The 24795-nt window shown below is 37.2% G+C and overlaps 4 protein-coding genes across 6 annotated transcripts; 2 read left to right on the top strand and 2 right to left on the bottom strand.

The window, feature by feature from the left end:
- Nucleotides 1–343: 343 nt before the first annotated feature.
- Nucleotides 344–1839, bottom strand: LOC125208210 (plasmodesmata-located protein 3-like). The gene is made up of 3 exons (XM_048107793.1): nucleotides 962–1839; nucleotides 702–862; nucleotides 344–602 (listed from the first exon to the last, which is right to left on the bottom strand). Exons 1-2 carry the CDS (start codon nucleotides 1716–1718, stop codon nucleotides 708–710), a joined length of 912 nt encoding a protein of 303 aa, XP_047963750.1. The 5' UTR covers nucleotides 1719–1839; the 3' UTR covers nucleotides 344–602; nucleotides 702–707.
- A 4640-nt stretch (nucleotides 1840–6479) lies between these two features.
- On the top strand, nucleotides 6480–13823 carry LOC125205142 (probable inactive histone-lysine N-methyltransferase SUVR2). 2 transcript variants are annotated; one of them, XM_048103963.1, is made up of 11 exons: nucleotides 6480–6572; nucleotides 8263–8513; nucleotides 8663–8698; nucleotides 8837–8872; nucleotides 9007–9532; nucleotides 10377–11596; nucleotides 11735–12000; nucleotides 12346–12412; nucleotides 12521–12571; nucleotides 13075–13168; nucleotides 13608–13823. In XM_048103963.1, exons 2-11 carry the CDS (start codon nucleotides 8325–8327, stop codon nucleotides 13628–13630), a joined length of 2508 nt encoding a protein of 835 aa, XP_047959920.1. In that variant the 5' UTR covers nucleotides 6480–6572; nucleotides 8263–8324; the 3' UTR covers nucleotides 13631–13823. The 2 variants fall into 2 exon arrangements, with proteins under 2 accessions (XP_047959920.1, XP_047959919.1); XM_048103962.1 differs by lacking the exon at nucleotides 6480–6572 and adding an exon at nucleotides 6996–7073.
- Nucleotides 13815–15261, bottom strand: LOC125205143 (glutathionyl-hydroquinone reductase YqjG). The gene is made up of 2 exons (XM_048103964.1): nucleotides 14169–15261; nucleotides 13815–14101 (listed from the first exon to the last, which is right to left on the bottom strand). The coding sequence occupies exons 1-2, from the start codon at nucleotides 15150–15152 to the stop codon at nucleotides 13928–13930; spliced, it is 1158 nt and encodes a 385-aa protein (XP_047959921.1). The 5' UTR covers nucleotides 15153–15261; the 3' UTR covers nucleotides 13815–13927.
- A 3134-nt stretch (nucleotides 15262–18395) lies between these two features.
- Nucleotides 18396–24081, top strand: LOC125205963 (protein PHOSPHATE STARVATION RESPONSE 1-like). 2 transcript variants are annotated; one of them, XM_048105198.1, is made up of 9 exons: nucleotides 18396–18615; nucleotides 18853–18970; nucleotides 19720–20428; nucleotides 20516–20723; nucleotides 20815–20891; nucleotides 20987–21026; nucleotides 21663–21717; nucleotides 22996–23065; nucleotides 23370–24081. In XM_048105198.1, the coding sequence occupies exons 3-9, from the start codon at nucleotides 19787–19789 to the stop codon at nucleotides 23718–23720; spliced, it is 1443 nt and encodes a 480-aa protein (XP_047961155.1). In that variant the 5' UTR covers nucleotides 18396–18615; nucleotides 18853–18970; nucleotides 19720–19786; the 3' UTR covers nucleotides 23721–24081. The 2 variants fall into 2 exon arrangements, with proteins under 2 accessions (XP_047961155.1, XP_047961154.1); XM_048105197.1 differs by lacking the exon at nucleotides 18853–18970.
- The last annotated feature ends 714 nt before the right edge of the window (nucleotides 24082–24795 follow it).

The raw sequence follows: 24795 nt of genomic DNA on the forward strand, positions 1-24795 counted from the left end.
TGGAATGTGAGACCCATTTTTTTATATTAGTTTTATAATAAAATGTGGGATCTACTTACTATTTATGATAAAAATGAAGTGTGACTCTTAATTGAGGACGGACCGAAATGGAAAAGTGTGACTCTTAATCGGGGACGGAGGGAGTATGTTTGAGTGTTTTATATATTTTTTTAATCCAATTGATTTCGTTTTTGTTGGTTTAATATTTGATAAACACCAATAATTTAAATGAATTAAACTCGAGGGCTAGTAGATAGTGGAATGATGATATGGCAGGAGGAATTTTTTGGAGGGATGTTGGTAGGGCTCTCTTCCTAATTGTGAATGCTCTAAAGCACTTATCAATTTCAAAGCTCATCTTCACTGCAATCATCCTTTGCTGAAACTGACATTTCTCAATCTCTTTTTAACAAAAAAAAAAGTTGTTCAACATAAAGAGATCAACCAAGCATCATGATTCATAAACTTGGCCATGAAGAAAACTCCACTTCCAAAAGCCAAAACTAGTACTACTATAACCCCTTTCCTTTTTACATTCCCCAATAAAAACAAATTTAATCTGCCACTGCCACTACCTTCCTAATCAAAACCTCCAATTCTGCCTGCCAAAATCAATAATTAATCGTTAATTATCATCGTTCGATCATTAACCAAAAACACACACATTCGTAAAATAAAATAAAAATGAACAAGAGAAACACCATTTACTATGTGTGCGTAGTGTAGGATCGATGATGATGATGATCATAGGCCTTCTTCTTGAAAGCTGATTTCATGAACATCAAACACGCCGTTATGAGCCCCATTCCCGCAAGCCCTCCCATCACTATCGCCACCGTCTGCTGCGTATTCTTCCCTCTCCCTTCAAAATCACCTCCAATTTCAATTGAAACAGAAAGAGAGATGCAATATTACTAGTACATGAAATAGAGGATAGGATCGATCTGGTGTGAGTGATTACCCGACGACGGAATCGAGGAGTGATGGTTGGTAGGAGCGCCGTTAGGGTAGTACGTGTAGCTAATATAGCATTCCAGCATATAAATCTGCGCAGAAACTGCGCTTCCACACTCCGATTTAGCGCTCTCCGCCGCCATTTTCACACAGCTCACGCAGTCGTTGCTGTTCAAATCCCCCTCGCACTGCCCTAGCACGTACACCGACTCGTACCCGCCCGCGTAGAACCGGGTCGGCTCCACGCCCTTCGCGATCCCGCCCAGCGCCGCGTCAAGCCTCTCCCCGAGGCCGGCCCGGGTCGGCCCGCAGACCTTGTACACCAGCTCGGTCGCGCTCGCCTGCCGGAACCCGGCGATCTCGTACCTGATGTAGCAGCCGATGAGCTGGACGCGCGCCGCCACGGCCGCGCCGCAGAGCTTCCCCGCCATGGACGTGGCCTTGGCGACGCAGCGGCTGCAGTCGGAGAAGGAGAGGTCGCCGCGGCATTGGTAGAGGCCGTTGATGTCGCCGGAGGCGGTTTTGTAGTAGTTGGCGGCGGAGGATCGGGAGGTGAGGGCGGAGGCTAGGGTTTTGAGGTTTTGTTTGTAGAGGGGATTGGAGTCGGGGAATTTCTGGTCTGCGCAGCCTTTGAAGACGTAGGTTGTGTAGTCGGAGGAGGAGGCCAGGATGGAGGAGAGAGAGAGGATGAGAGAGAAAATGATTGGAGATGGGCCCATTTCGAATTTCTTTAAATCTCTATTGCATTTGAAGTTGGAGTTCATTTATATAATGAATTGTTATAGGAGAAAATTATAAGGGGACTGTGGTTTTTTATTGTTTCTACAGATTATCGATTGAGATTATAATTTTTGGCTACAATTATGATTATTGGGTTTGTGTGTGAGAGAAGCAGATACAGATAGAGAGACGGTTGGAGTGTGGAGTGCGTGTTCTTTTTGCTCTGCCACCTTTGCAGTTGGCAAAGATTAGTGGATTGTGATTCATATATTTAAAAATTAAAATGGTTTTTTTTTGGTATTATAAAGTGTGTTGTTACTGGTTTTGAGTTTAATCCTATTGCATATCAGCATATGAATCAAATTCAATAAGTTCAGATATGCATCTACTGGCTAGTAAAGTAATGATTAGATTATGTAGCTAGTAAAGTTATAATGAATATGCAACCAACCAAATGCCATAGTCCATTCCATCAACATACTCATTTGTTTTGAGTCAATTTTTTTTCTGCATGATGATACTTGCGTACATATGTTAGCGATTTGATACCAAGAACGACACGAGGATTTGACAACAACTATATGTGTTTATAAAACTTTAAAATGCTCTTTCGACATCTTTCTACGCAACTGTGCCTCTTATTTTAATGCAAAAAGTGCACTTTTTGGGTCTAGTAGGAAAGTTAGCATCTTCACAAAGATTGGATACCTCAGATAAATATCATTGGCGAAATAGTAACTAATGTTATAGCGTTGATTGTTGGCCCGAAGGTTATTGTCGGTGCTCTATTGTTTAAAACATCATTGAAGACGTTTGAATGGTTGAACACGTTGATATCACTGTTCGATACGAGGATACCGAAAAATGAATGTTGAATCCAAATATAATAGTCGTCGACCGCCTCAAACACTATTGTCGGGTGAGAGCCTTTTGTGCCGGCTCATGTACACCCATTTTGTTAGGATGAAACTACCGATTGAAGACTATCTCAAACAAGAAAAGTAAAGCACTCTTCAGCAATTACGTGGTTCGGCAAAGGCTGCCTACATCCACGGAGAAGTCACTCAAAGTTTATTGAATCAACACTCTCAAGAAGATGGCTCACACTTACAAATTGAATGCTCTAAACTAATCACAAGCTAGAGCTCACAAACCCCCAATCTGCTGTGTGTGTGTGTGTTTTCACTCTGCTATACAAACTGAGAATACCGAGTTAAAAAATAGAAGACTTCAACTTGAGATAACCACAACCAATTTCAAAACAGAAAATCAGTTATAACTACCACTTCACCAACGGCTAGTTTTGGCTGATGAATGAGTCTCAATATCTGTTCCCTCCCCGAGCCTTCACCGACTCTTGTCACAGCTTCAGCTCGCTCTCTATACTTCATATTTGCAAAGGGCATAATCCCACACATTTCCATGTCGTGTAGCAATTCTTTAATTGCCAGTGCATGCAGTTAACGCTGTCAACAATCCTAGGGAAGTCGTGACGTGCTTAGTGAAGACGAAGCAATTGCTGACATAAAGTTGGTTGTAGGTGCCCTTAGATATTCAACATTGGATGCGTCGCAAACGCCATTACAAAAATTTCTCTAGAAATTGCGACCAATAAACTCGACAATATGCAAATACTCGTCGAAGATATCCGAAGTTATCCAATCCCGCCAAAGGAGTGGCATTATAAATATTAAAGGTGAGCCACTTTCAGCCAAGTCCAACACAAACACAGTCACATAACTCTTTTTGGGAGGTTGAGAGTTCTCTTGCGACCTTAGCAACTGCGGGGTCAATCTTAACCCCATCAGCGACAGCTGATGGCTTAACCTTATCATCATTAGTTGCTTTCAAAGTTTATTTTTCTTCGTCAATTTCTAGATGATCAGTAGTTTGCTCAGTGCTAGTATGATCATCATCATTGGCAGCTGTCTCAACTCTCAAGCACAATCAACTCGATTGCGGCGTTCTTAATCTATACACTCGTAATAAGAATTTTGGAAAAAAATAACAAGAATGGCGATATAAATTTTTTAATAAAACTAGAAAAATGAAAAGGTTTCATTTATTTGTATGATATTTATTTGTGTGACAATTTAGAAGAAATGAAAAGATTATCTATTTATGTTATAGTTAAGGATATGAAAAGGTTTAATTTACTTTGGAATTCTAACATTCCTTTTTTTTTTACTTTCCCTCCATTTGATAACATTTAGTCTGTCTGGGCATATCACCATAACATGTCATATTTTTTTTTTAAAGTTGTGTTTTATTAATGTATTTCATTTAAAAGCTACGGTATATTTTTTATTAAATGTATTTCATTAAAAGTAATTATTCCCTCCGTCCCAGATAATTCGGGACACTTTGATCCGGCACAAATTTTAAGAAATCTAATGGAAAATGAGTTGAAAATGTTTGTGGGATGTGGATCATACTTTTAAAGTATTAGTTTTATAATAAAATGTGAGTATGAATGAGTTAGTGGAATATGAGGTCCACTACCAAAAATGGTAAAAATGAAGTGAGATAAATTATGTGGGACGACTCAAAATGGAATATTAGGACGAATTATCTGGGACGGAGGGAGTATTTGTCAGTGGCAGTTTTACTAATTTGGAGAGTGGCTTTTAAAATGAATTAAAATTTAATGGGTTTTTTTTGTGTAATCAAAGCCAACACAACAGTTGTAAATTCAAAAGAATGACAAAAGTTACAAAATTTCCTATAAGTATTAATTTCATGAATCAAAAGTTTATTTTTATGTTTATAATTGGTATGTGTGGCAGCTAAAGGGAGAGAGTAGATGGGTAGAGAGGAGGAACATAATAAGATAAGGCAATGATTGACGACTACAATCAGAGATTTTTTTCGGTGGAATTTTGTTAGAAATTCTTTATGTCCGGTGGATTTTTGTTTGATATTGCAATATAGCGTCTGTAGTTGATTTTTGTTAGAAATTCTTACATGCAAATGGAGAAAAAGACCGAAGATTTTCTTCGTTGGATAAGAAAAGGCGCTGGTGCATGATGAAGAAAGTGCAAAAGAAGATGAACTTAATAGTTAATGTAGTATATAAATAAGTTCTCTAAACCTTACGAGTAATACTCTTTTGTTTAATTTGTTACTGTGATAAGTTTTTATTTCATATGATTTAACATTGAACATTATATTTTGTGATTAATTATTTCATGTTTAATATGCTTCAATATTTGTATTTAATCTATTCATTTTTCGCTTACAATGATATTGTTAATAATTTTATTTATTTAATTTATAAATCAAATCAATGATTTAAATTTTTTCAGTCTGTGCATCGCACGAGTGTGAAACTAGTTTTTGAATAAAACCAAAGTGCCCCTTGCTGGATTTGAGCTTCAATGGAGTGACGCAATTGAGTGCCAAACACTCCTATGATTTTCCTTTCGGCCTTTTTTAGATGTTACGCATGTCCGTTTTCTTCTAAACTATCAGCATTCTTCTCTAATACATTACAGAGCTTCTTCGACAACAAATGCTCAATGGATAGTGAGACGTTGACGATGAGTTGGTGAGAAGTTGACAATGAGTTAGTGAGAGTTCCCAATGAGGATGCAGATTTGACTTTTGATATACTCCCCCGTCTTAAAAAACATGACAAAGTTGTAAATGACATGATTTTAATGTGTAATTGGTAAAATAAGATAGATATGAGAAAAAGTAAGAGAGATGGAGAAAGAGAGAGAGGTAGTGAAATGAGCGTTAGGGGATTGTGGGGTCCATATTATAAATGATATGTAGGATTATTATTCGTTGAAATTTTTTCCATATTTAGACTTTGTCTAATTTTGGAGGACGACAAAAAATGGTAAAATTAGTCTATTTTTTGGTAACAAAGGAGTACTTAAAAAAAGAAGGATACTATATACGTGTTATGAGTCTCTCCAATTGGTGATAGGAGGATAGACTCATCAGTCTTATATAGTGATTTCATATCTATGAACACTGATGTAGGATAATTATATTTATAGATTTAGTTTCAATTGCCAATACACTCACTTACACCCTCCAAGCTGGAGTTGGACTTCTTTTTTATTTATTTATTTATTTTTCCTGTTCGATTGGACTACTAACCTAAATTTTAAGCCTAGATAATAACAATGTCCCCGAACTCCAAATGCAATGGGTAGTATGCAAAATAAGAAATAACCTACAAGGAAGATTATTACCAATTTTGTGCCCTAAGCTAATATACTTCCTCCGCCCCATTAAATATAAAACATGGTTTTTAGCAATAAATTTTGTTCAATGTTGTTTTGTGTATTAATAAAAGAAAAAGTATAAATGATGTTTAAATTTTAGCAAACGTCTCATTTCTAATAGGACAACTCAGAAAAGAAAATATTATAGGTCCTTTATCTGTGATTTATGATCTTCTGTCACCAACAGCTCATCAATGATGTTTAGTTTCCTTTTTAGATTCATAATAAGGGCTTAGACTTAGGGATAGGTCGGTACAGTATATCTTATCGAAATCACTATAATTTATATTTTATCAAAAATTTGGTATGAGAAAAATGTACTTTTATCTTATTAAAATTTTCGGAACGGTAAATTTTAATACCGATATCTTACCTCATTGTTGGTACGTTTTACCAAAATTCGTATACCAGGCTTTCAATAAATGAAAATAGAGTATTAGAATTTTTAAAATAGTACTATATTGACTGTTGATTGAGGGATTACGAAATTTTACGATGCGGAGTAAAAAATATTACTCTTTTAGAAATTTAAATTGTTGAATTAATCAAATTTTACAATTTTACCCTATTTTTCCATTGCATTCCTGATTCCCCCGCTCTCTCACATCAAGCTCCCACTCAGGGAGTCTCATGGCAGCTGTTTCTAAATTCTAAGCGACGGTATGAAGAATTCAGCTCCTTCGTGAATTTTTTATTTTCCTGCAAAATCTCGCACACCTTTATACATCTCTATAAATTTCTTCCAAAGTTGTATTTGAAAAAAAAAAAAAATCATCCATTTTTCTTGAATGCATGCTGATTATTTCCTCGACGATTCATTAATTTAAGCTGTAAAGAGTCTCTCTTACATATGGAATGTTCATTTGATTTTTTGTGGCCGACATTTTATGGACACAACCTTTTTCTTCAATTTTTATTTTATTTTTAATTTCCGTTTATTTTGTGTGAGTAATTAGGGTTTATGGTTTAATGCACTATAGTTGAATTCACTCGTCTCCCCTCCTTTTGCGCTTGCGGAGAAATTCTCGTTTCCCACGCGCCTTTGTTGTTTAGACTACGTTTTCATTGCAGAAGGTGGAGTGCTTTTGTTGCATGGGTAGCGTTGTTTCATTAGTAATATGTTCAATCGTACACGAATTCATGGTCTAATTGTTCTTCTAGGTGAGTAAAAACTAACAAAGTTACTAGCATTAGTATTTGTTGGGTTGTTCAATTTGAGTCTGCAATGAAATTGTTAGCTAAATAATTTTTGTTTTGATTAAAAACTTTGTGTGCACTTTATCTGGATATAGGAGTATTTGTTTACTGATATTAAAGATTTCAGGCATAATGCCTATGTGATTCTCGTGAGAGAGGAGAAATCCTATTGCCTCTAAGCTTGAAAAGTTGTCGTTGAATTATCACCAAGCTAAATTGTAGATGAGTTTAAGAGCTTGTCTGAGTTAATTAGTTTCATAGATGATGGCTGATTAAGAGAAAAAGGCCTCATTCTTTTGTTATATCTTTGAAACTATGCTGCAATCATTAATTGTACCGATTGCATATAAGTAATGTTGGGGCCCAAGAAATCCCACACCGGGGAATAAATAAAGTTGCAAGCAATAGATAAGTGTTTCACCAACTATATTAGTACGAGGCCTTTACATTTGATTTAACTTAACCCCTTATAAATGGTGAAGCTTCTATCAATATTAATACTATATAAGTTGAAAATATGCTGCAATCATTAGTATAAGTTGAAAATATGCTACAATCATTAGTATATGCATATATTGCATAATATGCTAACTTTACCCCCTCTAAATGGTGAAGCTTCTATCAATATTAATTTGATTTAACGTGCTCTATTTTCATTCTTAGTATATGTTGATTAACACGTGTTGCGGGTACAGAACATATAAATTACTAACATAATTCCGTTTTCATGCTTAGCATGTGTTGCGGGTGCAAAACATATAGCACCAAAAAGTTGTCTAATGGTAGTTGGTACTATATTAAAGGATACATAGGAAAGAAAAAAAACATTGTGCCGTGTTCTTCAGTAATTTTAGGGGATTAGGAGTTCTCTCGATTTTTCATTTGTCTCTCGCTACCCTTTCTGCCACTTTTATGAATGTGATGTACCAGTTATAATGAGTTTTTGTGTGTGGTTGTTATTTGGCTCGTCTGCTTGGGTATTTGTGCAGTTGAATGATGTTTTGAATGTGCATGGTGTTGAATTAATATTTCTGGTTCTGGGTGGTGGCTGTATCAAACTCCACTAGTTTTCTTTTATGGGGCAGCACACTAAGTACTAATTAGTTTACTGTTTCGTGTGTTCTTCTTATCTAAGTTTTGTTGTGCTTAATAGAAGTCTGAAGGATTATTGGTGCATTCAAAGTTTACGAGCCTGATTTATAAAAATCTGCTAAGATGAGCAAGCAGACAAAAGCTAAAGTTGCCAGTGCCTTTCGAGCTATGAAGGATCTGGGAATCTCTGATACTCTGGTGAAACCAGTTTTGAAGAATTTGTTAAAATTGTATGACAAAAATTGGGAGCTTATTGAAGAGGAGAATTATAGGGCGCTTGCTGATGCTATATTTGAGAGACAAGAAGCGGAAGTAAGTGACTTATGCTGAACAACCAGCTCACTGGTTTCTGTTGAAGTTCTGTTTCCATATCTTTGTTATTTTTGTTTAGTCGCTAGCGTACTTCACATGGTTTGATCAAAAGTGCTGATTTGTAGCTGTTGATGCTTATTTTCATTCAGGCAAACGAGCAATCAAAGAAGACTGCAGACAGGGAAGTATGTTATCTTTCAATTGAATTGCTTATATTCCAATCTCTGCAAAAGCTTCTGTTCATTCATAATTACTCTGCTCATTAATTATAGCAAATTTTACAAGAGATTTATATGTGCTTATATTTTTCACTCATCTTTCAGGCTGCTGAGCGTTCCAAGAGGACAAGGAATGCTGAAGTAGGTTATCCATTTTTTACTTTGCCATCCCTTAAAATTTCAATATTTGAGTGATAATTTAGTTTTGATATTTTTCATTCAATTTATTTTCCTTGATCTTGTGATACTATGTTCTGGTTGATTCTCCAAAATAGAAAAGGTTGGAGGAACAAGCTCAGGCAGCTGAAGAATCACCACAGCCTTTGAAAAGGGTGCGACTCAGATACCAAGATGATCAAAGCACTTCCTGTGTTGCAGCTATTGATACTAGTCCTATGATGCCCCTGGTCATCCCTAAAGACGAACCAACTGAAAGCGAAAGGCCTGATCCTCAGTTACTTAGAAAAGTAAAAGGAAAGCAGCCTATTTCTTCTGAGTCCTTGGTTGCCCGTGAGGTATGTGACCCCTGCCAGCCTAATTGCACCACGAGTCCTCATGCTCTGAAGATCAGAGATGGGGAAAGGCAATCCATCTCTCCTCAAACTGCAACTGTGGAAAAGAGTTCACTGCCTCATAGTTCTCCTCGGGCCACTTGTAATAAAGAGTGGAAGGTCATACGTGGTAGGGTTCCGGCTCCCAAACAGAAGCGTGCTTCAAGTTTTCCTTTAGTTATTCCTAAAGAAGAGCCTGTTACTGATGACATGCCACAACTTGTGCTTCCTCTTGCTGTGATTGATCCAGGTTGGCATTTCCTTTGTGGCTGAGTGCTAATATGGTTCCAGATATTGCTTTCTTTTTTGCTTTTAAAACTATCATTTGTATCTCGATCAAGGTACTAGTCTTAGCTGAATGCATTTCTTGTTACTCCATCCATCCTCTGTGCTGATTAGACTCCCTTGGATCATGAAAATCTACCTCTACGAGTCCAAGAAATTCTTAGTTTTATTTTCTTGTCCAAACTCTGAAAGCAATGCTATTGCATGTTACTCCCTCCGTCCACGAAAAATAGACCACATTGTGAATGGCACGGGTTTTAATGTGGAATTGGTAAAGTAAGAGAGAAGGGAAAAAAGTAAGAGAGAAGTAGTGTTAGTGGAATCTGGGGTCCATATTATTAGTAGTGTTTAATTGTGTTAGGTAGCAAATGTGGGGTCATTTCTCAAACTTGGTCTATTTTTCGTGGACAACCAAAAATGGCAAATGTGGTCTATTTTTCGTGGACGGAGGGAGTATTATTTACTTATTATTTTTCATTTGTAATCTTCTGTTTTTGGGTCTTTGTTTTAGTTTCCAGGGAGTCTTGGTTGATTCATGATGATGGTCCAGTAATTTCTGGATTCTGATTTTTCCTTTTATGTGCTAAATGTCAAGGGGTGTGGCTGTTGTGTAGCTCTCAATAGTATGTTGTTCCAGACTAGGACTTATTTGAGATAACCAATTACATTTTCAGTAACCTTCCCTTCGAGGAACATAATGAGTAATTGATGATGTTGATTACTATCTGTCACTATGTAAGAAACTTATGGCCTTATGCAGAAATTGTTGTTTAATATTCACCATCAGTGTCTTTGTTATTAATTTACAGGGCCATATGTTGAAGGAGATTCATCTGTGAATGGTACAATTAGAGAACCGTCTTGTCTTGAACCCTCAGCTTCACCATCCAGAGATGAAAAAGAAAGAAATGAAGGAACCGGCATTCCAAATGAAGCGAGAACAAATGGTGAGCTTGAACTGGTGCCAAATCAGTTAGCTTCTAACCTAGAGATTGCTTCCTCGCCTCTTGGAGAGGTGAAAATTTCCTTGAGCTGCAACTTGGCTCTTGTAAGGCCTGATTTCGACATGCCTAGTCTTGAAACAGTTATACAATTGGTGGAGGATAAATGTCTCCAATCATACAAAACTTTGGACCCAAACATTTCCGTGATGAATATTATGAAAGAAATTTGTCAGTGTTTTCTAAATTTAAGATCAGATCAGAATCGTCTGGATTCTTCAACCCTAGACGTGCATCCAACAACCATTGACTTACCAACGAAATCTTCTGCTACGGATGATCTTGGCGACGGGGGACTGCAGTTATGTTCTTTAACTGGAGTAAATGATCCCCAGTCTAATACTGAATTACCTGTACCTACAACACCACTGGTTACTTCTTGCAATGGCACAGATGATGGCTGTCAGTTGGAGAAGAGGGGTGATGGGGATGACAACGGAACCCATACTGAGGACAAAGAGCATTATGTAGAAGAAACAAATGATCTGAGCTTGGTGGTTGTTGATCAGACAGTAACTCCTGAAAATTTCAAGCCTGTGCATGATCTTTTTGACGTAACAAAGGGACAAGAAAAAGTCATTGTTTCACTGGTGAATGAAGTAAATAGTGAGTCCCCGCCATCCTTCTACTACATACCTGAAAATGTGGTCTTCCAAAATGCTTCTGTTAATATCTCCTTGGCCCACATTGGAGATAGCAGTTGTTCTGCTTGCTCTGGGAATTGCTTGTCATCATCTGCACCTTGTGCATGTGCACATTTAGTTGGAGGTGAGTTTGCATATACTACAGATGGTCTGGTTAAGGAAGTACTTCTTAAAGAGTGTATTTCCATGAAACGTGATCTGAAGAAACCCAACCAGTTTTTCTGTAAGGAATGTCCTGTGGAAAAGTCAAAGAGTGATGATATCCCTGAACCGTGCAAAGGTCATCTGGTGAGGAAGTTCATCAAAGAATGCTGGTTGAGATGTGGCTGCAGTAAACAATGTGGCAATCGTGTGGTGCAGAGAGGAATAACTCGCAATTTGCAGGTAGCAATTTACTGTTGACTACATCAGTTTTGTATCCCTGACTCTAGCAATTCATTGTATGGACTTAATGAGTTTCTGCATCCTTTGACAATAAATACATAATATTCTCCATGTGTTTTACCTGTTGAGTGTGATCAGGTGTTTATGACCCTGGAAGGAAAAGGGTGGGGTCTGCGTACTCTAGAGGACCTGCCAGAAGGTGCTTTTGTTTGTGAGTTTATTGGAGAAGTTTTAACAAATACAGAGTTCTTTGGTCGCATTTTGAGGAGTGCTAAACCGGACAAATATCCATATCCTGTGGTTCTGGATGCTGATTGGGGTGCTGAAGGATCACTGAAAGATGAAGAAGCGCTTTGTTTAGATGCTTCAAATTATGGAAATGTTGCAAGATTTATTAACCACAGGTAAGTTTGTTTCAGTATTGAACTTGTATTGCAGTTATTTGCTGTCTTTAGTTTCAACTCAGTTGAATTTATAAGGGTCGTGTCAGCTAGATTTGGCATTGGATAATTGGTTTCATAAAACTTTGTTTGTATCCATCGGCATTGTTGTTGTTAAACTAATTATGTTCCTGAAAGTATTTGTTTGTGCTTGAGTAAGTCAAGTACATGACAAAACGTCTTTCTAGAATACCCATTTGCTTTGCAAAGTGAAGATCCAGGAGGATTGTCTTTCAAAGATATGCCAGTTTTTCTGATTCAAATTGCAGATTTTCTTAAACATCCATTTTCTCTTTGCTACCATTTTAGATGTTATGATTCAAATTTAGTGGAGATACCAGTGAAAGTGGAGACTGCTGATCACCACTACTATCGTGTAAGAAGTTGGTTCATACTTCAGATATATTTAACCCTGTTTCTGCCTTTTTCAGTTTTTTAAGACCAAATTTGTGGATGATATTATTAACAGTGTCCCTAAATGCAGCTCGGTCTCTTCACCGCAAGAAAGATAAAGGCCATGGAAGAACTCACTTGGGTGGGTCTAATTATTTCATTTGTCATGCTCTATCCTTTTTATGGTTGTAAAAGGCATAATGTGAAAAAAGCTACTACAAATCAGTAAGGATAAATTACCATTGAGGGGGGAAATGCTATGGCTGATCAAGTAATGAAAAGGCCAAATGCCTAATCACTCTTTTAAATCCTTTAGTATATGGAATCGACTGGTATAGGTTTTTAGTAATATTTCTGTTGTTTTATTGGGAGACGAAGTTCCTTAAGAACTGTAGAATATGATTATGCCTTGCTAACTGTAGAATATGCTTATTCTGAAGTAAGATTTGTATGATATTGTTAATTTCTTTCCAATAAACTATGCTTTCAACTCTCAAGATCTGTATAAGTTCTCTTATAGTGCCGTTATGAACTTCTTACACGTTCATGAGTTAATTGTACGGTGGCATCATTGGAGATTTAGATGTTATCAGTATCAGCATTGAATATAATTTGCAAAGCTGACAATCGACGTTGCACTTTCAGGATTATGGCATTGATTTTGACGACCATGATCACCCTATTAAGGCGTTTCACTGTCAATGTGGTAGCAAGTTCTGTCGCAACATTAGACGGTCAAGTAAGAATGACATTTTATGATTTTATCTCTTGTTGTCCCAGCTTACTGCTCATCCATATATTCCTCTCAACAGTTCAGCTGTAATATAACTATTAAGGATGTGCATGATAAGAACTCTTCCTTACTGCTGATCCATATATTCCTCTTACCAGTTAGTACTATTAAGGATCTGCACGATAGAGAACTCTCCATTCCTTCTCTTACACACATCCCCTCTTCTATGATTTATACCTACTTCAATTTTTCTTTTTGTTACTGCTCTACTTTTCAGTAACAAAATATAAGTGTGAATTCTCTTCTTCAGTTAGAAATTGTAATTTAGCCCACTATTTGTTGAAACTTCTACAGATGGAAGTTATGATCATTACTGTTAATTTCAAATTTGGTCCATATCTTTCTTAGTTTTACCAGCTCCTAACGAGAATGTTTTGTGCTGTAGGAACTAGAGGTTCAAGAATATGACTAGTTGGCTTTGCCCTAATTCCAACTGACAGAAACAGTTTATCTCGTTTAAGGGATTTTTGTGAATGCCATTTTTTTTGGCTTGTGCTTTCATGTAAATCCCCTCCTTGGATTATTCGAGGGAATTGATACTTTATGTAAGAAAAACCTTGCTTATTTTGTTCAAGAGACCAGTCTTGGAGGCTTATTTTAATTTGGTGTTTGCTTGCATTCAAAATTGCTCGTGCAAAGACGGCCCAGGAATGTAATTGAGGGAGTTGACCAAGAGTATACATGTATTTTATAGCTATTCTGACACTACACGACGGCGTTTAATGATAACAATTCTCTGTTATGAGGCCTCGCTAGCGCTTCACGTTCGCATGCTGCAGGAATGGCTGGTCGAATGTTACTCGGATTGAGCGGGAAAAGCGTTTTGTAGTATCCATCCATAATTGCTCCAAAATTGCATGTTTCTGCAACTCCACTCATCTGTTCAACCCAACCACATACATATCAACACAAACTCAACTAATTTTGTATAAATGTGTTGATGTACCTGGTAAATGTCCCTGGTGTATCCATGGAGGTTTTGATACTCGAGGAGCTTCTTCTTGGTGCACTTGAAGAGCACGTTGTAGACGAGGTCGAATCTCACCAACGTCGTGAACAGACACACATCCGCGAGAGTGAGTGTGTCCCCACACAAGTATCTGTTACTCCCCAAATGCTCTTCCACCATTTCCAAAGTAGTGAACAACTCATTTGCTGCACTATCATAAGCCTCTTGGCTCTGAGCAAATCCACACCTGTAAACTCCATTGTTGATGTTAGGATAGATGATATTGTTCCAGCGATCAATCTGTTTCTTCAAGGGCGGAGGAGCAAGATCCAATCCGGGATTGGTGGCGACGTCGTTGAGGCCGGAATTGAAGAATTGGATGATGTCGTAGCTCTCGTTGCAAACGACTTCCTTAGCATCGGCGTCCCACAGCATCGGCACCGTGGACCTGCCGCCGTAGCCGCCGCGCCGCAGATTGTACACCTCCTTGAGAGTCCTGCACCCATTCGCCCCGTCCGAACCGGGCGCCACGACGCCCGTGTCCGTGTCGGCGGCGAAGGGGCGGAATTCCCAGAGGCCGTCGGCGGCGGGGGAGGCGACGGAGAGGGGGACGGCGGAGTGGAGGCCCTTGAGGGCGCGGACGATGAGGGTGCGGTGGGCCCAGGGGCAGGGGAGGCCGACGTAGAGGTGGAGGGAGCGGGTGGTGGTGGGGGGGGAGAGGCGGAAGGGGGAGGAGGGGCGGGTGTAGCGGCCGGCGGAGTCGGAGGGGGCGAGCTGGGACATCATGAGGTGCCAGGCGGCGGACCAGGTGGAGCGGGCGGTGGAGACCAGGAGGTTTGGGGGGAGGGATTGGCCCCACAGGAGTCTTGTCACGGTCGTGATGGGGTTTTGGGAGGCCGACATTTTCAGTCTGCGGCGGCAGACGGCGGTGGACGGCGGTACGAGGAGGATTGGGGCGCCGAGGAATGTTGATTTCGACATTGGGTTGATGTTTCTTGGCGCAACCAATTTCTCTGATTAATTTTGAGCTTTATTTTATTGGGAATTAGTAGTACTCCTATTAGATTTGGAGACAATTGACGGTTAATGGCTGTTAAATGAGGCTGAATGTAATCTATCCATCTTCGCAGTATAGTGTATTTTAGTCTAATTATTTCTTGGGGTTTTAAACTTTTAACCAATTCATGACCAACATAACCTCTTGTTATTGATTTTGTGCCATAATTTTTAAACCAATTCATGACCAACATAATACACTATTTTGTATTTAAAATGGAAATATCAGTATCATATGGGCCTATCTCACATATCTTAGCCAAAAGGCCCAGATCTATATCAGCTATCGAATATGTAGATGCTTTATAGTAGTAACTTCAATACTAGTATGGGAATTTAAAAGGAGATGGCATGACGTACTTTGTCCATCTTCAATGTTGGATACAATTTTCGTTCTTCACTAGAAGTTTTTTCTACATCTGAAAACTTCTATTCACTGGTGATCTTGTTGCTTATGGAGTATTAATGACATTAATTCTGTAATTTAAATAGAATTTACAATGTCAATAATGATTTTACGTTTATAATTAAAATAAATACTCTATAAAATAAAATAAAATGAATAATGCTTACTTGATGAAATGAATGTGATGCTGATGAATGGTACTACTTCGTGATTAGCTTAGTTAGATAAAGTTTGCACTTCTCCCCCTTAAAACTAAAAGCAACACTTTCTTAGGTAGGAGTACCTCCCAAAGCAACAAATTAATTAGTCATTAATTTAAATATTTTCAATTCATACCCTATTGTTCCAATAATTTTCTCACTTAATATTAAACACATATTTTAAATATTAAAAGACGAGAAATTTAAGATGATATCACTCATAACAAATTAACAATTAACATGAGGTGTGTGTAGGGCCGTATGCAGTCTTTAATCAAAAAACAGAAGATTGTCTAAACATAACAATTTTTCGAAATAAAGAAATTGCTAACCATTTAGTTGGAGTATTTAAGAAATGTAATTGCTAAACTAAAAAAGTAGTTTATGAGTAGAACTTAGGTACGTATGATTCATCATGCGGACAACCTAATTTAGTACCGACTATAGCTTTAATTAAACACTATTGGGCTAATGAATCCTTACAGGTCACTAATCATGAATTATTGAATTCAATTAACATCAATCTCCTAATCACTCCCCAAATAGCATTTCGACTAGTTTATTAGTAAATGATTTTTTTAGTCATAGTTTATAGAATCCTATTGTGACGCATTAGCCAAAATTGGAAAAATTGAAACACAAGTCTCACTTTTTTCCACTTACTCCATATTTTAAGATTTGATCAAGTATGAAGTATTCGTCTTGTACTCTTCCTTTTATTCTTGTAGTTTTATACATGGAAATATATTATAGAGGCTTTGAATTGTTGATTTCGACTGGACATGGCATCAAGCAGGGCATCTGGGCACAAAACGATACTTGGACCCAAACACATTGTCATAACAATAGTAGTAATAATTTAATATTTATATTGGAAAATGACCACATATATTCATTTCATGAGAACCCTACATTTAATTGAAAATTCCAATTATAATCCAGCCACTACATGATGGACACGTATCAATAATCCCACAAAAAGAAAGGAACCAATCCACTTCACTGCCACCGTGCCACGTCACCAAATTGCCCTTTTGGCCACTGAAGAGAGCACAATGTAGTGATATGCCAATTGCGTTTGTGATTCCACAAACATTATTTTATGCATTGCATCTAATCTCCCACATGACAATCACTAGATTTAACAAAATTCTTTTGTACTACTATTATTTATAATTTCTAGGGCTTTGTAGTGGATCTCTATAATTATTTATTGTATACAGTTGCATGTAGATCACATTTGTTTTTTTTCGTTCATACCTAAGTCACAAAATTTTTTTAGTAAATTTTATTGTTTATCTCCAATTCCCTCTTCATCTGATCTAACAAATGCTATATACTCTCTCCGTCCCAGTTTTAGAGTGCCAATTAGTTATGACACGAGTTTTAAAAAAATAGTGGAGTTGTAATAAATGAAGTGACATGGTGGAGTGTGTAATAAATAAAGTGAGTTGGTGGAAAGTGACATGGTTTGACTTTTGAGTTTATTTTTATGTAGATAATGACATTTGAGTATAATTTTGATGAATAATTGGGTAAAATTTTATGTTCAAATATGGAAGATTCAAATATGACTCCTAAACTGGGATGAACTTTTATGGCAAAATATGACTCGGAACGGAGGGATTATATTTTTTTGAAGTCCACTAATGTGAGAACTGAGTAGGGATTCGTCACTACTACATCTTTTTCATTATTTTATTCAGTTAAAAGATAAAAGAATAATAGTCGCATTCATTGAGAATATTTTTCATTTGTATTTTCGTCATACAATTTCCAACCACATTTATTTGTCTGTAGTAGTAATATTTTAATAGGAAACCTACAAAAAAAGTTGGTACTCGCTTGTTGAGATCGGAATTTAAATGTTTATTGGTTTCGTATACAACTAAACAAAGGCTATAAACTTCCAATTTTAATTTTAGACTCACTTTATATAAATCGAAATGATATTACTATCATATTTTAATTTTGTTGTAAATTATAGAACTTTTTTTGTTTTTAAACTAGACATCTCCCTTCGTCCTATTGAAAATGACGCACTTTCCTTTATAATTTTTATCACCGAAGACACCCATTACGAAAGATAAAAACCTATTTATCTTTACTTTATTTCAGTATCTTACTTTATTCTCCCCACCTAACACACAAAATAAAACTATATAAAATCTTGTACCGCCCATAGAAGGGGTTATCCCTTGGAACGGAGAGAATTTTAATGACCAATTCTCTTGCAGATTTAAATACTCTGTCTAAGTGGAACAATTGACTCAATAATTTAAAGTCGTTTCGTACCTAATTAAATACAAAATCACCGGCATAGTTAAAGCTGAATTCAATAAAATGATTTATTTTCTTAGGAATTCCAAGGAAACAAATGTAAGAATTTAAAAAAATGATCATACTGGAGGAGATATATTTTCGAGTAGTAAAAAAATCCGACTTACATATTTTGCTACAAATAAAAAAACTTAAGTCATTACTAAAACATTTAATAAAAATAATAATATAAAAAATATGAAAAACAGAAGCATAAAATTGGAAGAAGCCAAATATCTGTAGAGAGAGAGAGGCAAAGGAAAAAAGGCGCACTCTTACTGTACCGTTAAAGCACTCCCGGGGTTCGTGAATCGTGACCCGTAGAAAAGTCCAGATTTTGTCCTTATAATCGAAGCCTCTGCACGCTCGCAGCTATGCTCTACCATCGTCTGCCTATAGCAAGCTCAGCCATCTTTCTGATCTTTGTCTGCTCACTGGTTATATGACTCCTTTGTGGTTTTAGGTGAGGGCTTCACGTTTATTCTTCGATGTTCATAAAGAAATTTTAATTATGAATTACGAAGCGTGTCAATTTTTGTGTTGATTTTTAAGATTATTCATTTTTTGCGTGGAGTTTTTGAATTGGTAATGGATTGAGGCTCTCTTCCCCTTTGTGTTTTTCTGTTAGGATTATGTTGTTCTTGACGGCCTGTCGGTTTTTTAATATTGAGATTATTATGATATGAAGTTGATTTGTAAGGTGTTTTGAGTTGACAAGAGTTGAATTTTGGGATCTATTGGGGAAGATGGAATGTGCATGGTGGATTGCCGCATGCTGGTTAAGTTCATGGGGAAAAATTCATAGCGCTCAAGACTATGTAAGAATTGCAATTGGCACTAGTACTAGTAAAACATCACATTCCTAGAGCCAGTCAATCAGTGGAATTGTTTTTGTTTGATAGATACATAGCCCATGGGATGAGATGAAAGAAACTTAGTGATGCATGGTTGATTAAAATACCATTTTGCCAAAAGTAAATCATTTGTTAAACTTCATTCACTCTTACTTTCTTTATGATTGGGCTGTTTCCAAATGGGGGGTTGCTTCTACATCTTCCTCTCTTGATTATGAGAACCAAGATGTATGATTTAGTTTTCAGTTAGGTTAAAGAGTTGTGTTCTTTAAGATTACATGACACCATATATTTCAGTTTGCCTCAGTTGATTACATGGAAGAAATACTGCTCACAGATATAAAAACAACTCTAATTTTACTTGCATGAGAGTTACCATAGGAGTGACTTTGGCAGAATTCAACCAGGCACATATCCATTTTCATATATGAACCTTGTAGTAAGTTATGCTTGCTTCTATCCTCATAATATCCAAGAACAGCTCTGGTTGCGTTGCATTTGGCCATTGTAAAAGTAGGTTTCATGCTGCAATATGTAATTAAATGTTTAATCTATGCGAAAGCCTGTGCCTTAACTCACAAGTGATAAAATTTTTGCCTTGCTGTTGTCAAATGGTTAAGCATATACAAGCCACGATGTTAATTGCAAGCTTTCCTTCAAATTTTATTCTTATTGTGAACCACCTATATGCATTTGTGTTTTATGTTACACAGGGGCCTGGAGAAACTGAGCTTGGTTGTTAAAGTAAATTTAACCTTTTGAGGATCATACCAACCAAGAATGGGAACAAAGCCAGCTTTATCTGTTCAAAGACCATGTGCTGGGCAGCTTGGTAACTGTGGGGCGTCTGGAGCTTTATCTTCTTCTTTGTCTGTGCTTTTGACTTCTGAAGATGGAAATTACCCCAACTTTCCTGACTCCCATCAGGGTTCCACGGAGAGGAGGGTATTCAACCAGCATCCTCCACCAGTCATTCCACTATTGCCTTCCAGCGAAGGGGTTGTTGGACATATGTTTTCTTCATCTTCAGGATTTTCTAGTGATCTTCAGTTTTCATCTACTCCGCAACAAGAACAACATCCATCACAATCCCCTTTCATTTCCCAATCAACAAATAGCAGTTCTGCCATTTTAGTACAACATTCTAGTGGTTCCGGATTTCTCCAATCGACTGCATCAAGCCATTCTAACAAGGATAATATGAACGCTTGGAGTACAGATGCTCCACCTGATTTTTTTAATTTTCAGAATAGTCAACCTGATGGTAGCAACAGTTTTTCTGTTGAGGTACCACCCGAGGATCTTGGTAAACCAGGTGAGTGGCAAGATTGGGCTGATGAACTCATTACTGATAATGATCCTTTGACATCTGATTGGAATGAGATTCTTGCTGATGCAAGTAATGTGGATCCGGAGCTAAAGGTTTAATACCATTCATCTGTGCACGAATGATAACTCTTTTGTTGCCGCTTTTGTTCCCCCCTAACCTCTTCTTTCTTTCTTTCATAGTTATTGCGTCAAATGTCAAATCAGTCAACATGTGTGCCAATGCAACACCGAATATCCCAGCAACCTATTGCTACATATAAAGACATAAGCAGTGCTACTGGGCAATCATCCTCCACAAACTCAGCTCAAGCCAAGCAGCGCATGCGTTGGACTCCCGAACTTCATGAGGCCTTTGTGGAGGCAGTCAACAAACTCGGTGGAAGCGAAAGTAGGTGCCCTTACTTTGCGTCCGAAGAATGCTTACGGATCCATGAGTCTGAAAATCACCTTGTTACTCCACTTTTGAATTTTGATTGCAGGGGCTACTCCCAAGGGTGTCCTGAAAATAATGAAAGTTGAGAGCTTGACAATCTATCATGTTAAAAGCCATCTGCAGGTATGCACATTACACAATCATGTTGTAGACCTACTTCTATCATGATTCAAATTGACTGTTCTTTGCTAAATGTGTGATCTGTTTGTTAACTGCAGAAGTACCGTACAGCTAGATATAAACCTGATAGCACAGAAGGTATGTGGCAATTTATGCTATTTAGCTCTTCACTCTCCATTTGTTTGAAAAAGGGGTTTTACAGTTGTACTTGATTATTATGTTGCCAGTCACTGCTATATAACATCAGATGCATGTAGCTCATACCAATTCATTTTTATTGACGAACTGTTTTAGATGCACTTTTGCTTTCTTTCTGTCCTGTATCCCATGGCATGGATAGGTAGATACTAGCCTTCTGTTTTTCTTGTGCCTTCTCTCTCCATGTCAAATAGATTACTTACAAATTAAAAATTACAGACTTTTTTAGTGGGCCTGTATGTCTGGTAATTGCAACATTAAAATTTTGAAGACCGCGCCATGATGGACTCGAACCTGTAACCTTTGGCCTCATGCACTAACTGCTCTACTGCTAGGCCAACACACCACTAAAATTCCATAGTATTATGTCATCAAAGCGTCATAATTATATGAGAAGTTTTTCCTACTTTTTTTTAGTTTTGTTCTGCTTTTTCTTTCCCTTGGTTGCATATTTATAAGTTGTCATCACCTTAAAATGGTTGAAAGAGACCACTGGTATACTTGATACGCCATACGATTCTCCCATAATCAGTTGTATATTTTTGCATAATATCAAAGCCATGTTTTCTCTTGCAGAATCTTTGGAGAGAAAGACTTCAATTGAAGAACTTTCATCTCTCGACTTGAAAACGTAAGTTTACTTCCCTTTGTTGGGTCGTTACATCTGAGATGGATATATTTTCTTTCGTATAATGCATGTTGTTCTTGAGGGAAATAGAAACAGACAGTTTTAGAAACTGTAGGTATATTAGCCATAATAATTTTATACAAATTGTTAAGCATATTTTATCTCTATGGTTTTGTAGGTTATTTGCAGTGCTTCCGTTGATATTTATTTTGTTTGATCATTTGCGCTCCTTCTAATGTTCAATATTAGTACATGACTCTTGGATTAGTATGTAATCACCAAATTCACAGGCTAGTCCCTATTTGAGAATAATTGAATAAGTTTGTCGGGTGTGTGTGCACGCGCGCTATATGAATTGGTCTGCAAATTGGTCTCTTCATTGATTTAGAGGCAGGGGAAATAAGTTTAGGGGTGAGGATATACCCCACTATATAAGTTGGTCTAGAAGCCCTTTCCATATGGGAGGGCAGTCCATCTGTAATGGCCATATGAATCTTATGTTTATTTTTATTTTTTTCCCACTAGTCAAGAGTATAATTGCATCAGATTCAGAGAAATATTTATAGCTGCTACCCTGCCCTTATACATACACAAGCCACAACTCATGCCTCCTGGATTCTGTGTTTAGTTACTGTTACCTTTTGTACAAAACTTACCTCAGTCACTTTATAGGTTTATGCTATTAGTTGAAGATGTGTATCAATAATTTGACTAACCTGTAACAGCAGGACTGCAAGTAGGATTCTGGTTATGCTATTAAAGTTTGTGAAAGGATAACGCTATAGGTTTTGGACATTAGAAAATTTCGAAACCAGGGAACCACCACAAACAATTAATGTATAAAAATGCAGTAGGGATTCAGCATGAGCTTCAGATAGCTCTTCCACATGGGATTCCAATCAAAGAACACTGCGTTCTCATTTTATATTCTGAATAATGACTGTAAAAATGAAAAGGAAGTATTTCCTTTGCGAACTCCAGAGAGCCTCACCATTTTGAACATAAATTACTTTCCTCGTTCATGATCATACATATTTTGTTTCAAGAGGATAACTAGTCTGTGAACTATGAATCTGTCTTGTTTTCGTTCACATAAATTGCAAATGTTGGTTTCAAGGTTTAAATTAAGACAGCACTTACAAGCAATCTGGATCTGGCACAATGCATGACATTTTTATTATAAAAAGTCCTGTATTTTATATGCCTTAGATCAATGTCGAGAGACTTTATACCTTTATGTTTTCTGGCTGATTATTGTGCTCCATGAACATTATGGATCAGGGGTATTGAGATCACTGAAGCTCTGCGGTTGCAGATGGAAGTACAAAAGAGGCTTCATGAACAACTTGAGGTATGATGTTTTGATTTGTGAAAATTTTGCAAGAGACCGCTAGGCACCAACTTACTGAGCCTGCGTAGTATTTCCTTGTCAACATGCCCAAACTAGTGGCACACTTGAATCAAACTCTATATACATTTGCTAGTTTCAGAAAATGGGAAACAAGCAGAACATAATGCTGACTGCTGATATGGCCTTTGTATATCTGTATCCATTGGACGTGTAATAAATATGCAAAGCGTCACTGTATTTGTATATACTGGAGGCTATTCTAGTCTTCTCGTACTGTTCTGACACTGGTTATTATTTTTTGCAGATCCAAAGAAATCTACAGCTACGAATTGAAGAACAAGGAAAGTACCTTCAGATGATGTTTGAGAAGCAGTGCAAATCGGGGCCAGAGTGGGTCAAGGGGGATTCATCTACCAGCGAGGACCCTCTCAAAGAGTTAAAAAATGCATATCAAAATTCACCTACCAAAGATAATTCGGGAGTAGAAACTGATAAAAGTAATATGAGAGGTGACTTGGCTAATATTCCCTCTGGATCAGGAGAAGATCGCCAGCTAGTGGGAGAGAAACAAGAACTGTCTAACACCGAAGTTCTTCAGATTTCCAGTGCAGAAGTTGAGGAGCAACCGTCAAAGCGTGCAAAAGTGCATGATTAAGCTCCATGTTATCTTCTAGATGCTAGCAGGACCAAGTTGATAAACAAAAGACCAGTCCCTAGGGGAAAGCTCTCTGGTTTAACGAAGCTTTGTGTGCATTGCCTCATCGTCTCGAAATTTACTTTTGAGGGTATCTCAAACTGATTGTCTTAGAGGGTCCTTATGGATTTTTCAGTTTTTTCACCTCAGACACTAGCAATGAGGAATTTTTCTCGTAGACGTGTAAGCTTATTATGTCGTAGTGATTTTAAGCCATTATTTAGTAATATGGTTTCTGTAAATATGAAGTTTCTTTGAACATGTCAACTGTCAGACATCTTTGTTAGTTGAGTTTGCTTAGAAATTTCGTCTTTGGGCACTATGCAAAATATCTCACCGTGACTTCTAATTTTGTAACTGACATGCTGATCTGAGTAAATCAATGAAAATGAGGGTTAGGATTAAAAACTTTTCAGCATGAGAGTTTCTTTAATCCCTCTGAAATGAATTATGTCAATCAAACCTAAAACTGACGCATTAAATCGGAGAAGGAAGGTTGGAATCAAGGATTTATGGCATGAAATTTGTGTAGAGCCCAATTGATTTGAATCACATAACAAAAACTTGATAGTGTGTGTGTTTGTTACTGATATTGAGTGTGATTCAAGTTACTATTGGAGACCTTTGCTTTCTATGAAATGAAAATCGTTGCTTGCAAAAGGCCCAACAACCAGAAGACAACTATAAAAACATAGAAATAAAATATTAACACAAGAGGTTTCAAAGAATATTAAAAAAAAGCTGGTAGTAGTAGTAGTAGTGTGATGGAGAATTTCATTTTATGCTTAATAATAAAGAAAAATCTCTATCATAAGGAAAATACTTACTTGCTATCAGGTGTGGGATCCAGAAGTTGGCGATATTGATGCCTAAACCAAAACAATACTAATAAACAGAGAGAAAAGATCACCTCAATTTCAATAATAGTGTAATACAAATATACATTTCTATAACACACATTATAGTTGAAGAGTCTACAAGGATGGTCACATGATATTTTAGAGGCAAATATGATGTTTCTTTCCCATAGTGACAG

The sequence above is a fragment of the Salvia hispanica genome, chromosome 2 (assembly GCF_023119035.1).
Source record: "Salvia hispanica cultivar TCC Black 2014 chromosome 2, UniMelb_Shisp_WGS_1.0, whole genome shotgun sequence".
Taxonomy (NCBI): domain Eukaryota; kingdom Viridiplantae; phylum Streptophyta; class Magnoliopsida; order Lamiales; family Lamiaceae; genus Salvia; species Salvia hispanica.

Coding starts and splice junctions, on each gene's coding strand:
- LOC125205963 (XM_048105198.1), top strand. CDS start 19,787: ATGGGAACAAAGCCAGCTTTATCTGTTCAAAGACCATGTGCTGGGCAG. Junction 20,724..20,814: donor CAAACTCGGTGGAAGCGAAA/GTAGGTGCCCTT, acceptor TTTTGATTGCAG/GGGCTACTCCCAAGGGTGTC. Junction 20,892..20,986: donor ATGTTAAAAGCCATCTGCAG/GTATGCACATTA, acceptor TGTTAACTGCAG/AAGTACCGTACAGCTAGATA.
- LOC125208210 (XM_048107793.1), bottom strand. CDS start 1,718: ATGAACTCCAACTTCAAATGCAATAGAGATTTAAAGAAATTCGAAATG. Junction 863..961: donor CTCCTCGATTCCGTCGTCGG/GTAATCACTCAC, acceptor GTGATTTTGAAG/GGAGAGGGAAGAATACGCAG.
- LOC125205142 (XM_048103963.1), top strand. CDS start 8,325: ATGAGCAAGCAGACAAAAGCTAAAGTTGCCAGTGCCTTTCGAGCTATG. Junction 8,514..8,662: donor TTGAGAGACAAGAAGCGGAA/GTAAGTGACTTA, acceptor ATTTTCATTCAG/GCAAACGAGCAATCAAAGAA. Junction 12,572..13,074: donor CCATGGAAGAACTCACTTGG/GTGGGTCTAATT, acceptor TTGCACTTTCAG/GATTATGGCATTGATTTTGA.
- LOC125205143 (XM_048103964.1), bottom strand. CDS start 15,152: ATGTCGAAATCAACATTCCTCGGCGCCCCAATCCTCCTCGTACCGCCG. Junction 14,102..14,168: donor ACACCAGGGACATTTACCAG/GTACATCAACAC, acceptor TGGGTTGAACAG/ATGAGTGGAGTTGCAGAAAC.